The sequence below is a fragment of the Eretmochelys imbricata genome, chromosome 3 (assembly GCF_965152235.1).
Source record: "Eretmochelys imbricata isolate rEreImb1 chromosome 3, rEreImb1.hap1, whole genome shotgun sequence".
Taxonomy (NCBI): domain Eukaryota; kingdom Metazoa; phylum Chordata; order Testudines; family Cheloniidae; genus Eretmochelys; species Eretmochelys imbricata.
The window spans coordinates 94,235,373-94,251,944 of record NC_135574.1 but is presented as its reverse complement, the minus strand read 5'-3'; the positions used below and the strand labels follow the sequence as shown (position 1 = coordinate 94,251,944).

General features: G+C 42.6%; 1 protein-coding gene across 1 annotated transcript in view; it reads right to left on the bottom strand.

Annotated features, from left to right (window-relative positions):
• CLVS2 (clavesin 2) overlaps nucleotides 1-16,572 on the bottom strand; it is a 61,804-nt gene that overhangs the window by 34,932 nt on the left and 10,300 nt on the right. The window contains exon 2 of the mRNA XM_077811725.1: nucleotides 15,077-15,251. Within this exon, the coding sequence (XP_077667851.1) occupies nucleotides 15,077-15,251 (175 nt within the window). The remainder of the gene's footprint in view (nucleotides 1-15,076; nucleotides 15,252-16,572) is intronic.

The window sequence follows — 16,572 nt, the reverse complement described above, 5'->3', positions numbered from 1 at the left end:
GGGTTTCTTTTACAAAAATTAATGAATTAATTTGATTAAAACATAGGCCAGAACATGATGTGTAGAAACGCCAATAGTTTATTTTTATCTTCGCTTTGTGAAGTAAGGGAAGAGGCGGAAAAAGAAAGAGGGACAAAGAGCAGAAAGAAAAGGAGCTATATGCATGGAGCAAGTTGGCCCAGAACTTTCTAACGGTTCAAAGGCCGACACAGTCCCTAGGCAGCGTTGCTCCTAAGTACAAAACTCCAACTACAAACATACTGCATTCAAGGATACGTGATCACAGAAATGCTGAGGGATGAAGGGATCTTTTCTGTTCCTGACAATATTTTCTTAGTGCTACCCAAAGCGGTAAGTTATTTGAATTTCATGGTTTCAGATACTGAAATCTTAAACTTCCCGTGTTGTAACAAAGCATGAATATGTATTTAAAAATGGCAAAGCCCTTAAGTCATTGTTTCTCAAACTGGGGGGCCCGACTCAAAAGGGGGTCGATAGGCTATTGTAGGGGGTTTGTAGTATTGCCACCCTTACTTCTGCACTGCCTTCAGAGCTGGGCAGCTGGAGCGGGGCAGCTGCTGGCCGGGAGCCCAGCTCTGAAGTCTGCACCGCCACCAGCAGCAGGGCAGAAGTCAGGGTGGCCTGGTATGGGATTGCCACCCTTCCTTCTGTGCTGCTGCTGGTGAAGGCACTGCCTTCAGAGCTGCTCCATTAGGTCTGGTGTGGAGGCTACCCGGGCCATTGTCCAAGCACTTCTTCCCCGGGCTGAACTTCAGTGGCACTGGAGCCCTGCCCAAACCACTCGCTCAAATCTGGATGTGGGGGAGGGGTGCAATAAAATCTATTCCTCCCTCCCCACTCCAAATGGTGCTCTGCAGTTCACTGGTTCCTGTTTCCACATATACTGTTTGAAGATGTAGATCATTCTAGCATGTAGATTGAAAGGGGTACAAACATACAGGTAACAGTTATGCTGAAATGAGACTTCCTATATCCTTACCATCTTTTCCTTCTTTAAACTGTACAGAGTGCTGAAAAAAAAATCTCAGTTTTAATTAAAAATGTAATTCCTATATTGGCCTTCCTGTTTTGTGATTTAATGAAATATTGAGACTGTCTGATGAAGGCTCACCATGGCAACTGTTAACATCATTAGGAATTGTGTGGGATTACAGAAAAATTGAAGAGCTGTTGATAATTGACAATATTTCCACTATTATTCATCAGCATAACTAAGGGGCTGCTCAATGCTACCTAGGCACAAAGTCAGTTAACCAAGGCGGAATAGAAAGTGAAATGCTTTTAATACAGTTTCTTGATGGTTTTAATATCAATTTAGTGAAGAGGGACAAATTGTTCATAGTTGATTAACTTCTTTACCATTCAACACCACTGAGAAAAAACAGGAGAGAATTATTTATGTATCTGTTTGATAGATAGTATGTCTGTGGGTGTCACTTAGAAAAGACAAACATATGGCAAGTCTCTCAAAAGATACAGTAGCTAAGTTTATTTCACAAAATTCAGTGAATAAAAACAACTTTGAGTTTTTACCCATTTCAATGCAATCACATTTAGGTGTCAAGGGAAAGGAGGTACAAGTTTCTAGCTTAGACAACTATGCACATGAGGCACAAACATTTGATTTTTTCCCTCACTCACTTCTCGTCATCCTTTTTAGACTAAATACAGTTCTGTTTGTTCTGTTTATGGGTACAAATATAAAAAGCAAACACACCTCTTTAGGTTGCTTCAGTGCATGTGCGTAGCTGGATGTTCGTGTTTGGAGGATCCTATCACTACAATAACCATACAGCAGTTAGGAGTTACTGGCTCCATCTTTCTATAGGATACTCAGTAACAAATATTCAGAGGCAAATATCCCCATACCAAGCCAGTAAGGCTGGTGAAAAAATAAATACTTAGCTTATATAGCACTTTTCATCAGTAGATCTCAAAGCACTTTACAAAGCATGTTACTATCATTGACCCCATTTTACAGATGGGAAAACTGAGGCAGAGAGGCAAAGTGACTTGCCCAAGCTCACCCAGCAAGCCAGTGGCAAACCCAAGAGTAAAACCAAGGCCTTTTGAGTCCCAGTTGTCTATCCATTAAAGGGTCAGAAAAAAAAAACACCCTACCCCCCCCCCACAAACACAAAATTTCCTGCAGATTCTGCTAACCTTTTCTAGCCAGTCACACAAACAGTACACTGAAGGCAAACACATAAATGCTCTCACGCAACCTCTGACGGACACTAGTAACAAATATGAGAAGGTATACAAGCCTTTACTATTATAGTAGGAAGTACCTGGCTGAAGGGAACAGAAATGAAAGTGTTAATAGAAACATCTTCTCCATTTGCTTATCTATGACAGCAGTGTGCCCAGACCCTGGCAGAATTCCTCAGTCATCACTGCAGTTCCACAAAGCCAGAGACAACAGACTGCACCATTCAGTTATCCGGTGCTGCTGTCACCTCTGGGACATCAGAGTCTGCTGCAAAAAAGCAACAGGTTGTCAAGCCTGCAGCTGAGGACATTTAGGAGGGGAAAAGCAACATCAAGACCATACAATGGTAACATGATTCACCAAAAAGAATAATTGGGCAGGAGAAGAAAGTGTATATGAAGGGTAGTGACAGTCCAATTATTTTGGCTTCATTTCTACCACTTACAATAAGAGCACACATGGCCTTAGCTGTTCCCATGTGTCATCAAATGGATTCTATTTTAATTGGCTTTCCATACTGGTTTCTTCAGAGGTTTGAGTGTCGCCTTCATTTGATCCTGCATTGATTTTCTCTGAAGTTTCCCCTTTCCATGGCTACTGCGATCAATTAACGTGCTATATATAGGGTGGTCAGTTTCTCTTCAGTGTTTTCATTATATTGCACCCGCACTCACTGCCTGAGGTTCCTTGTTGTGAGCAATAGGGTTGAGTATATTAATAACAAAGGTATGAAGATGCCCTCAGGTTTTCTAATGCAAATGTGGAAGTTTGAATCAACAGCTCAATATTCCCAAACGAAAAGCTTCAAGAAAGAATCAAGGTTGGAAGTGGGCCTCAACAGAGTCCAGATCATGCCCCAAATCAATAATAAATGGTTCCAAAAAAAACCCCACTAGCTAAAAAGCCCAAATATTAAGGAATCTGGAAGTGAACAGTTAAGGGATTCAGCCAGTTCCTCACTGCTGGATAATTCTCCTCCCCATTCCCATCAGTCACTGTCACTTAACTTTGTCTCTTTTCTGCAATGGAAATATGCTGTTGATGTAAACAGTTGGCTTCATATCGTGCTTACATGTGCAGTAAAGTTTCTGAAAGGACTCTAGTCCCAAGGTCAGTCGTTCTATAAGCCAGGAGATTGCAACTTTTTTCTTTCTGAGCCCCCCACCCCCACCATACTATAAAAACTCCACGGCCCACTTGTGCCACAATAACTGGTTTTCTGCATATAAAAGCCAGGGTTGGCATTAGGGGGGTAGCAAGCAGGGCAACTGCCTCGAGCCCCAGGCCAAAAGGGGCAAAGCTACATTGTTCAGGCTTCGGCTTTAGCACCAGGTGGCAGGGATCAGGGCCCTGGGCTTCAGCCTCATGGGTTGGGGTTTTGGCTTTCTACCCTGGACCCCAGAGAGTGCTGGCCCTGCTTGGTGGCTCCCTGAAACCTGTTTGCGTCCCCCCAGGGGGCCCCGGACCCCTGGTTGAGAACCACTGCTGGAGCCACAGTGTGATGCACTGGTGGAAGAGAAAAATATTTTTATGAATAAAACTGGAGTAGCTTGGTGGTATGCAATGGGTTGATTCAGTCATATTGCCAGTATATGTAAGTGTATGGTTTCACAAGACTGGGTCTTGATTTTTGTATCTACTCATTCCAAAAACAAAAAAGGTACATCAGTAACATTGTAGTACAGTGCATGTGATTATATACTGGAAATAGATTCTTTGCTTATGAAGTGAAGTTGTACAAGCATTTATAATTTAACTGGGTGGATAAGACACTTGTTTCCCCATCCCCCAGGCCTTCAAGCCTCCACTGCACCTCACCTCCATGACCCACAATCCCCCGCTCCCCTCTGTTCACATCCATCCACTGTCCCTGGTTCCCTGCACTCTTCTTCCCTTTAATGTCCCACCAGGCTCCTGACCCCTCTACCATATACCTAAGGGTAGGTCTACACCACAGCCAGGAGCATGCTTTCCAGCACAGGTAGACACATGCACTAGCTTTGCTTGACCTAGCATACTAAAGGTACCAGTGTAGACAGAGTGAGAGGGGGTAGCAAGGGCAGCCAGGGCCATAAATAGGACAGGGTGAGTGGAGAAGCCACCCAGGGCACAAAGCCGCAGGGGCAGAAAAATGGGACCAGAGGCAACACGTGTGTACACTTCAAATGTGGTATCTGGGGGGTCATATGCCCCTCCCGAACATTTTTGATTACACACTACAACCCAGACAGGCTGGTTGACCCTTGAGGTGAGTCAGGAGGTGAAGGTGACACTCCCTTTCCGAGCTCCCCTAGAGGCATGTCCCGATCCAGCCTCGCTCCTCTTGGAAGCACACCCCAGTTTGAAAACCTCTGTGGGCTAGCGCCCTGAACCTTTAAATTGTGCCCCACATTATCAACAGTTACGTATCACCTCTGATTGGGGTGGAAAAATGACAAAAATACCAGTAGGGGGTGCAAATATGCTTGCTCGCCTGGGCGCTAAAATGCCTAGTTATAGCTCTGTGGGCAGCAGCTCGAGTTAGCTGCCTGAGTACAAATCTGCCCAGACTCCCTGGCTACATACTTCAGTAGCTGCCCACGACACCACCAGTGTATCCCCCAGTTAGGCTGTGTCATAAATATAAAGGGAAGGGTAAACACCTTTAAATCCCTCCTGGCCAGAGGAAAAACCCTTTCACCTGTAAAGGGTTAAGAAGCTAAGATAACCTTGCTGGCACCTGACCAAAATGACCAATGAGGAGACAAGATACTTTCAAAGCTGGAGGGCAGGGAAACAAAGGGTTCTCTCTGTCTGTGTGTTGCTTTTGCTGGGACCAGAGCAGGAATGCAGGTCAGAACTCCAGTAAAGAGTTAGTAAGCAATCTAGTTAGCTATGCATTAGATTCTGTTTTGTTTAAATGGCTGATATAAGTTGTGCTGAATGGAATGTATATTCCTGTTTTTGTGTCTTTTTGTAACTTAAGGTTTAGCCTAGAGGGATTCTCTATGTTTTAAATCTGATTACCCTGTAAGGTAGTTACCATCCTGATTTTACAGAGGTGTTTCTTTTACTTTTTCTTTAATTAAAATTCTTCTTTTAAGAACCGGATTGCTTTTTCATTGTTCTTAAGATCCAAGGATTTGGGTCTGTGTTCACCTATGCAAATTGGTGAGGATTTTTATCAAGCCTTCCCCAGGAAAGGGGTTGGGAGGAAAGACATTTCCAAGTGGGTTCTTTACCTGTTATATGTTTGTTAGATGCGTGGTGGTGGTAACAATAAAGTCCAAGGACAAAAGGTAAAATAGTTTGTACCTTGGGGAAGTTTTAAACTAAGCTGGTAAAAATAAGCTTGGGGGGGGGGGGTCATGCAGGTCCCCACATCTGTACCCTAGAGTTCAGAGTGGGGAAGGAACCTTGACAGGCTGCTATTTTTAGCACCCTAGCTCAATCAGAGCTAGCATGTGTCAATCCACACATGCTAGGAAGCAGGCTGCAGTGCAGACATACCCTCAGAGAGTCCCCTTTCAAGACTGAGGAGCATAGCACAGTTTTCAGTGAGTTTTAACAAGGTGGCAAGTTTGAAACTTGAGTATCAAATTGTCAGCTACAGGTGCCCCAAAACAACTCAAGCTTTTTTAAAGAGGCTCACTTTTAAATCATTTTAACTTGGCAAAGTAATTATTTACCTGAAAATCCTGTCACAGGTGATGTGATAAATTTGATGAAGACATACTGAATTATTCCTACAAAACAAGGAGATTGAATCCCTGCTTTAGAAGCAACCCTTTGTTAGAAGTAGAACTCCACCTTACCTATGGAGGCACTACAGCAGGAAAGCTAGCTCCGACATACGCCACAATGAAGTGACTAGCTCTGCTCCATCACTGGAGTGCCAGAAGAGTTCTGAGCGAAATGCTGGTATGTCATATTGTTGTCAATTCCAGATGGGGGAGATGCATTCCATTTTATCGACTGAAGTACACTTCAAATCCTACCCTTGGATTTACATACACAGATCTCACTGACTTCACCGAAAAGCACATGCAGGTATCTGAAGGGCAGATTTTGTGCATGTCATAGCTCCGTTAATCCTCAGATGCTTGTCAGCAGTGCCCTTTTGGAGTCCTGCTTGATATTTGGAGATTGGGTACTATCTCATGCACCAGGCTGTGGCTTCAAGTGCAGACTCATTTGATATATGTACACACATGCTTGCAGACATCTGGATAGCACTCACTCTAGCTAACACTGCAAAGAGATTTCTTTTAGTTGGCAGCCTGTTTTCACATACTCCTTGCTTTCCAAAACATTAAACTTTGGGACTGAAACATGTAAGGTGGGAAATATGGGCAAAGCCTCATTGGACTTTATTTAAGTTACGGGAGATATGAGAAAAAATTTTAAAAGGTACTTTTCCTACCCTGCATAGCAACAATATTCATACTGAGTCACAGTTGTTTGTTAATTAAATATTTGGATCTACGCAGGAAGTGAGAGGAAATTGGTTTCCAGACATTCTGGTGGTGTATTACGTCACAAGTCAAAGTGTGAACATTTTAACAAGAGACCATATTTCCCACAACAATAAGGACTCTACAGTTTATATTACATGTTCCAAATGCAAGGCTTGCAGTTCTCTTTTAAAGATTATGGTCCAGTTCTTCAACTGCTGTAAGTCACCACAGATCCATTGACGGATCTCTATTTCCAGTAGAGATAAGGAAGTTTTAGTACTGTTATACAAGGCACAGGTGAGACCTCACCTGGAATACTGTGTGCAGTTCTGGTCTCCTATGTTTAAGGAGGATGAATTCAAACTGGAACAGGTACAGAGAAGGGCTACTAGGATGATCCGAGCAATGGAAAACCTGTCTTATGAAAGGAGACTCAAGGAGCTTGGCTTGTTTAGCGTAACTAAAAGAAGGTTGAGGGGAGATATGATTGCTCTTTATAAATATATCAGAGGGATAAATACTGGAGAGGGAGAGGAATTATTTAAGCTCAGTACCAATGTGGACCCAAGAACAAATGGATATGAACTGGTCATTGGGAAGTTTAGACTTGAAATTAGATGAAGGTTTCTAACCATCAGAGGAGTGAAGTTTTGGAATAGCCTTCCAAAGGAAGCAGTGAGGGCAAAAGACCTATCTGGCTTTAAGATTAAACTCGATAAGTTTATGGAGGAGATGGTATGATTGGATAACCTGATTTTGGTAATTAACTGTTCTTTAAATATTCATGGTAAATAGGCCCAATGGCCTGTGATGGGATGTTCGAAGGGGTGGGATCTGAGTTACTACAGAAAATTCTTTCCTGGGTATCTGGCTGGTGAATCTTGCCCATATGCTCAGGGTTTAGCTGATTGTCATATTTGGGGTCGGGAAGGAATTTTCCTCCAAGGCAGATTGGAAGAGGCCCTGGAGGTTTTTCACCTTCCTCTGTAGCATGGGGCACGGGTCACTTGCTGGAGGATTCTCTGCTCCTTGAAGTCTTTAAACCACGATTTGAGGACTTCAATAGCTCAGACATAGGTGAGAGGTTTTTCGCAGGAGTGGGTGGGTGAGATTCTGTGGCCTGCATTGTGCAGGAGGTCAGACTAGATGATCATAATGGTCCCTTCTGACCTTAGTATCTATGAATCTATGACTAGGGTGACTGCTGCTGGAATACCGTGTTCAGTTCTGGTGCCCACAATTCAAGAAGGATGATAAATTGGAGACAGTTCAGAGAAGAGCCAGGAGAAAATGTAAAGGATTAGAAAACCTGCCTTATAGTGATAAGCTAAATAGATTGAGCTCATTGAGTCTAACAAAAAGAAGGGTAAAGGGTGACATAATTACAGTCTAAGTATCTACATGGGGAAAATATTTAATAATAGGCTCTTCAATCTGGCAGAGAAAGTTATTACATGATTCAATGTCCAGAAGTTGCAGCTAGACAAATTCAGACAGGAAACAAGGTGTACATTTTTGTCAGTGAGGTTAATTAACCACTGGAACAATTTACCAAGGGTCATGGTGGATTCTCCATCACTGACAATTTTAAATTCAAGATTGGATGTTTTTCTCAAAGCTCTGCTCTGGGAATTATTTTGGGGAAGTTCCATGGCCTGTAATCTGATGTCCTGTAGAACACATGATCATAACAGTCCCTTTAGCCTTGGAATCCAGGACTTCAATGAGGCTACACCAATTACAGCAGCTGAGTATTGAATCCTCTATATTCTTCCAAAGATACAACCTTGACAGATGGGAAACTATCTCCAGACAAACAATAAAACCTTGTGCTTGTACAATGCTTTCCATCAGAGGATCCCAAGTGCACTTAGCAAACTTTAGTTAAATGCTATTGCAGTATTTACTGTATGGTAGTAGCTCATAGCCAAATTTAAATTGGCTTAGACAGGATCACTCATGTGAACTGACTACTTGCTAAGAGACTGTAAACAAGGAGTGAAAACAAATAGTGATTTCGGAGGAAAAAATACTACAGGATTACATATGCAAAGACAGCATGACTCAGAAAAGGGTAATAAAAGTCCACCTCTGATATGGTCACAACTGGATGCTAGGCATCACAGCACCAGAAAGATTAACAAACTTGACTGAGTTTCAGAGAAGAGCCCCAGAAAGTGATCAGGCAGCTGTACTTATGAGAAAAGATTTAAAGAGCTAGCAATGTAGCTTGCAGATACTAGAGGTGGGGAGTAGGGAGGTTTCATAACAGTCTAGAAATACCTGAAAGATTTTAAACTCCACAGAAGTTAAAGAACCATTTAGGGTGGTTCTCAGAAGCACAGATAGTGTCAAAAGGGACTGTGGCAATCATCTATTCTAATCTCCTGTGCAACACAGACCATAGAAATTCACCCAGCAAATCCTGCATTGAGCCCTATCGCTTGTGATGCAATACTCAGGGGTATAAGTTGAAGTAATGGGATGAAGTTATGGAAGAGAAAAAAATTAAGATGAATATCAGGAAAAAATTTGAAACAATAAGATGTATTAAGCCGTGGAATGGTCTCAAGGGACATGGAAGACACATTGCTCAGGGTGAGAGCTAGTCAGGAATTTTCAGATGAAAATATTTTTTCATTGGAAAAGTCAATGTGTCAGAACCAGAGTATTTAATGGGAAGTGCCAGTTTCAACAAAACTGGTGTTTGGTAGGTTTCTCAGGTCCAGGGTGGAATTTCTGGCCAGGGAGAAAGCAGGCCCCCAGAATTGCCAATAGTTCAGTGGTTAGGGAACTCACCTTAGACAAGGAAGGCCCAGGTTAAAGTCCCTGAATCAGAAAGAGCAGAAGCTTGATTCTGGGTTCTCCCACATCCCAGGTGAGTACCCAAAACACTAGTCTATTGGCTATTCTGGAGACACTTTCCCATTTTTCCCCCCAGCTCTACTTTGGCCTTCTAAAATCAAGACACCAGAAACTATAATGCAGGAAATAATTCTGTATGGTCAGGAAGGTTAACTGGATGATCTAGAACATTGTTTTGATCTCTGTGAGACAGCAATACCCTAATCCAGACAGCACTTAATATGTTTAAATGCTTTGCCAAAAGTGGATGGACAGAAGCTCATGCTAAAGTGCTTTGTTGAATTGGCAGAGGTTACCTGGGAATTCAGTGGCACAGCCAGGAATATACTCCCTGCTCTTGTTTCCCAGCCCTGAGCCTGAATCATAAGGACTTCTTCTTCCAATACCGGCAGCACCCCATCCACCTCAATGAAATGTGAACTTGATGGCCTAATCAGCGCCATTTGTTTGCTACCATTATTCAGCCTAGGCAATCTCGGTTTTAATTTGTTCAATCAGAGAAGTGAAACATGGTTAGTACTTAACATTGGCTAATGTAGAGGTAGTTTTCAAGTGCAAGAAGTATGAAATGTTTCCACTATTCGTATTGTTTGAACAATTGACATTGTTCTCTGGCAGTACAGCTGATGAAGAGCCATGGCAACAGAATATTTTCATGGGCTTCCGACAAGCCAAGACTACTTTTCATAAATAAAAAGGAAACTCCAGGTAAAATGCTGCTTCCTCTTGAATTCCTCTCACCCCACCTCCCAAGTGCCACCAGAGCCTAAGGGGAAGTCTGCTTAGGTATGTTTTCTGGATGATGCAGTGAAGGAACTGGCAGTAGCTAAGTTGTGACAAGTCACTTAGGAAACTTGGCTCCAAGTTGGTATTGCAGACTTAGCTTATTGCCTCTCATACAAATTGGTTCAAGTGTCTGCACTTCATTAGGCCAGCTGTGACAATGTTGACTCACCTTTGCCAAGTACTTTGAGAGCTACAGATGGAAAAGTGTTATTAGCTACTACAGTTTTAGATATTGTAATTAAGGATCAGAAAGCTTCAACAGCTTGGCTGGGAGGCCCTGTGGGTTACACACTGACTGTGCAGCTAACTAATGTGGGTTCTAGCCTTGGCTCTGATTCTTAATTTACTAAGCTATTTTATAGACGCTTAGAATGAATGTAGGGCGGCATACCCACTTTTGGATGGGAGTTCCAGGGGGTGGGGAGTAGCTACATAGTGAACATGCCTATCATGTACCAATGTGCTTTGACTAAGATAAGGGTTGTTCCTGAGGAACCCTATCATAGCCAACAGCTCACCCCTTTATCAAATCAGACACATTTCATTCTATTCCCACCATTAAATTAGGCTTGAATAAAGACTGGGAGTGGATGTGTCATTACACAAAGTAAAACTATTTCCCCATGTTTATTCTCCCCCTCCCCACCCCCCTGCCACTGTTCCTCACATGTTCTTGTCAACTGCTGGAAATGGCCCATCTTGATTATCACTACAAAAGTTTTTTTTTTTCTCTCCTGCTGGTAATAGCTCACCTTAACTGATCACTCTCGTTATAGTGTGTATGGTAACACCCATTGTTTCATGTTCTCTGTGTATGTAAAATCGTCCCACTGTATTTTCCACTGTATGCATCCAATGAAGTGGGCTTTAGCCCATGAAAGCTTATGCTCAAATAAATTTGTTAGTCTCTAAGGTGCCACAAGTACTCCTGTTCTACTTATGCTAAACTGTCTGATCTTGTATTTAGCTGTGACACTTATTACCTTTCTCAGACCTGAAGAAGAGTTCTGTGTTGCTTGAAATCATCTCTCTCACCAACAGAAGTTGGCCTAACAAGAAATATTACCTCACCCACCTTATCTCTAAAAAGAATGGTGGCATTCTGAAAGCTTCTCAGAAATTTGGAGCATTAGTAATAGGCCAGAGGAATGAGTTGCTGGACAGAGGGTAGGTCACGTGGCAAAAAGTTGGTGACAAATGCAACTTAGTACCTGGGTATCAACACCAAATGGGTGGCATAGATGTTTCATTTGCTGTTAGAGACCTTGTACACTAAAGCTGGCCTATTTTTGTAACGCAGACTTCCTAGATTTCACTAGGTCACAATTGTGCAAAGTACTCATTTTTTTTTCTAACAGGAAAAAAAAAATCATACAAATAGAAATATCTATAAATAAAAATGTCAACCAGGCCACATACTGTAAGAAAGGGAAACCCAGACTGCAAGTTTGTTACTGAGAAGGCATGGCTTCTCCTGACTGACTAAAGATATTGAATTTCAACACGTTCTAATCTCATTGCGTACATAGGCTATAAGCAGCACCTGACATTCAGATCAGTAATTTTGTGGTCTCACTGGTCCTTGGAAAATTATTAAAGCATACAACTGTGTCTATAACTGGTGTGACCACAACATAACAGCGCTGATAAGGCAAGAGAGCCATGCAAACAGATAGAGCATAGAAGACAATTAATTAACACCATAACATACCTATGCCAGGAGTCAGCAAAGTGCTATATTATGAATGAAATTGTATTTCTTGGAGTCCACGGTGTTAGATACCATGTAGCACCTTGGCCACCACCAGCTCTATTTCCCCTTCAGCAGGGCCCCTTTAAGAACTCACTCAGCTTCCAGTCACCTTCTCAGCCCAAAATCCATTAGTTTACCCTTAAGCAGGCTGGCAGCACACTTTGTCAAAAACAGAACTCAAAAGTCCCAAAACAAACACAAAGTCGTTCATCAGTTCCAGCTCCACAGCCCCATTTCCTGAGATTACTGTCATGCCTCCAGACATCCCAGCTACTTCTCCCAACCATGCAACTCTCTTACTGCTTCCAGCTGCCTTTTAAATTTGAATCACCTGATTCATCTCAGGTGGGGCTCAGCTTGTAACCAGGGCTGGCTTAGCCCAGGCTCTCCAGCCCAACAGCAAGCCACCCCGTTACAATCCAGTTAGACTTTGTGGCAGCGTAAGGGTAGAAAGTGAAGAGGTGTTTAAGGAAGAAGCTATGTGGTAGATCTAAAGGTTCCAACCTTGTTGATGACCGATAAGGGTGTTCTTATAATGCTCTGTGATGGACTTTTGGGGTTTTTTCAGTTTGATTTTTTAAACCCTAAGAAATTTCACCCCCAAAAATGTTAAAACACATTAATAATGTTGCAAAGTCAAGCATTCAGAAGTTACAAAACTTCAGAATTGAGTTAAATGTTAAGTTGTCTGAAAAAATCAGGTCATAGGCATGTTATATTGGGCATGCAAAATTAATGGGAACTTTTGACTTTATAGATGGGAAACACAGGTAAAGAGTGATTAAAATGGGGATGATGCCTGCCTCTCACTCCCTCCTCACCAGAGTCAAAGACCTCCTGGACTACGACTGGAGAGACTGGCTGCATCCCCTGACGCTCACTCGGCGCATGGGGCTCTCCATGCCTCACACTCCCCAGCGTGTACTTCAGGAGGTGAGGGCCGCTTTACCGGCCACTGCTCGGGTCTTCCTTGACTGGGTCCTGCTAGAGGACATGCCTAGCCCACCCTCCACTCCAGGCCCTACGGACCTTTTCATCGGGCTCCTGCCCCATGGACCTGCCAGGCCATCCCACCCCTTTACCGCGAGCCAGCTGCATGACTTGCAGCCGGTTTGGTTCTGGACCGCGCCAAGAAAATACCTGTACACGCTCGAGCGCCACACTCTTCACGTCCTCACCCTCGCATCCCGCCCTGACACAAAATGGCAGGACCTCTTGCCACCTCTGGAGGGTGAGGAACCCCGGTGGGCCAGCCTACACTCCACCCTGGTTCCGAGGCCCACTGGGGACATCAGCTGGCGGATCCTTCATGGAGCTGTGAGCACGGGAGTGTACTTGGCGCAGTTCACTCCCCTCCCAGACACCTGCCCCTTTTGCGGCGTGAGGGAGACCCTGGCGCATGTGTACCTGGAGTGTGCCAGGTTGCAGCCCCTATTCTGGCTCCTCTTGGATATCCTATTACGTTTTTGGGTGCACTTTTCCCCTCACCTGTTCATCTACACACTCCCCATCCATGGCCCCACAAAATCGCGGGACCTCCTTGTCAACCTCCTCCTAGCCCTGGCCAAAATGGCCATCTACAAAACCAGGGAGAGAAGATTGGCTGATGGGGTTTCCTACGACTGTGGGGCCTATTTCCGCTCCTCATTCCGTTCACGCATCCAGAAAGAGTTCCTCTGGGCGGCGTCCGCTGGCTCCCTTGACACCTTCAAGAAGCAGTGGGCACTGTCCAGGGTTCTCTGCTTGGTGTCCCTGTCAGGTTCCCTTCGTTTAGCCTTATGACCTCACTCCCATTCCTGTTATCTTATTAGTTGTCCCCCGTAATTATTTCAAATGCTGATTGATATTGCAAAATAAAAATCACATACTAAATCCAAACTTTCCAAAAACAAGAGGAAAACCCCCACACAAATAAAACACACACGGTGCCCTTAGTCTCTCAAATACCTTGTGCCACAGAGTCACTTTATGTGATTTCTGTTCAAAGCATAACAACCCAACCTGCATCTTTGCTCTTTGTCCTCGCAGCTCAGCTTACACACAGACTGTTCATTTTAGCTCACTGTTTCATATATGGGGCTTGATTGTCCTCTCACTTACACTGTTGCATTCCAGTCAAGACCAGGGAGCTCCACCAGAGTAAGTGAGGGGAAAATCAGGATCACAGTCTCTCATCTCTCACCATTCACCGATGTGGTAGCAGACTGAGCTCTGGTTAAGGCATTTCAAGAATCAGATCAAAACTTGACCCAGCACTACACAGTTCCTGCAAAGCTAGCAATATCCAAGTGAGTAAAATGCAAAGATAAGGTTGTTCTTTTGTTTTATACAAGTAATGAAAATGTTTAAATAATTAAAATCAGAAAAAAACAAAGAAAAGGAATATATGGCCTTATAAAAGCAAAGCACACTGCCACAAGGGTGAATCATAGGTATTTTTCCACAAAGATTCCTGCTTACATTCAAGGGAGCAATTATTTCACAGATTACAGTTTTTCATTTTAACAATCATTAAAGACCACAGAAAACAACTGGCAGTTGTGTAGTATCCTTTACAACGTCTCTGGGCCAAGTATAATGCTCTAAAATGATCAGCATCTATAGCAGCTGTAAATTACAGTAAATATATAGGGTCTCAATTCTCCAATGCGCCGAGCACTTTGGATCCTGATCCAAAAAATACTTAAGCACCTGCTTAACTTTAAGCCAGGGCACAGTCCCAGTGAAGTCAGATGTGAAACCAGAGTGCCCTGCACCTTGCAGGACCAAGTACTAGGGCATGATTCTACTGCCATTGAAGTCAATGACAAAACTCCTGTTGTGGGAGCCAGGGCAGACCAAGAGTTCATTAGTCCTGCCTAAAATGATGAGGCAACCCGATTATCACAAAAGGCGAAAATGTCCCTATTTTAAACAAATGTGCCTCTTTTGTTTGTTTTGAATATGCAGGTTTTCAACCTGGAGCCAAGGAAATAGAGTAAGGAGTGAAAAAGGAAACCTTACCTGAAGGCCTTCTATGGCTAATCTCAGCATGCTTGGTGTGAGTTTGGAGGCCTGCTTAAAGGTGAAGTTGCTCCAGTCTATAATCAAAACAAATCCATTCACTTGAAGTTCAGGGTCTTCAATCATGGCTTCTAAAGAAAGAAGTATGGCACGCAAAATATCCACCAGTGTGTACCTGTCGATAATAGAGGGTGAACTGGGTTAGGCTAACCAGAAGGGAATGATGAGGGCACGCAAAAACATGAGTTAAAAAACTTCTAATCATTTCCTCTCATGTTATTTATCAAACGTAAACCAAAGGATGGATTTTGATTTTATATTTACCATATAGGTAACCTCGGATAAAATCAGCTATCAAATATAAGCAGCAAAAATATAAACTGCCAAAACAAATGTAAATTTTCCCATAGAAAGTGACAACCTCCTGATCTGCTTAATTATTTTCCCATTTATCAAATGTATACACTGTAAGATCTGTGCAACTTCTATTGTTTTAAGATCATAGCTGCATGGAAGATAATTACAGTCCGACACTACAAACATGCACCCAATGTTCCCCGGCATAACTTTCCAAAGGTAGAGATTACAACTCCCCAGTCTTCAACTGCTAACAAAAAGGAATTTCAACACCTCTCTCTCATTATTGTTTACTCTCAGATCCATAAAGTACACTGTAGAATTTTCAAAGCACAACAAAAGAGTCTCTTCATGAAAACAAAAAAAGAAACACACCACTGCTTTGGAACATCTCTGGTTAAAGGCAATGTCAGCCTATTAAGATTTAATTAATCACCTTCTGAGTACTTTTACCCTCTAGCAAGGCAGTTTCAATACTCAGTTTAGAATCTGATGATCACTTTCTTCTGCTACGCTCCACATTAAATTTTAGTACAGAGAGATTGCACAATGTGTGCACGCTGCATCTAGAAATAGAAATAGTATATAATGATGTATTTCACACACACATAAATATAAAGATTCCTATATAAATAAACATGCAATAGAAATGATAATTCCATGCTGGTCTCACCACCTAAATTTGGTCTCTCTGAGTCACAGCCTAGTATGGCCTACAAAAACTGTGGACTTTCCAGAGTAGGCTGCTAGGGGGTTCTTCCCTTGTAATTATTCTGCCAGCTGAACAATACTGGTAAAGGCCCCAGGTCTGCAAAGAGATCTGCTAGCAAACCAAAAAACAAACGGGAAAATGGTAAGCATGTTTCATGAAAATTTCTGAAAGAAATTAAACATTATTCATTTAATTCAATTGTTTTCTTGATTTTTTTTATTTTGAAAAATTTTCATTTTGAAATCTTTCATGTTGTTTTGTCGAGATAAATCCCACTCTCTATTATCTGTTAAAACTTTCCCCCCTTTTTTCCACGCTGGTAAAAAGCGGGCATGGTAATAAGAGAAATCTGGGGAAAAAAACAATTTCTCTCTCTCACTTTATTACTTGCTCTTTCTTTACTTCCACTGGAAATTTTTAAAAGAGG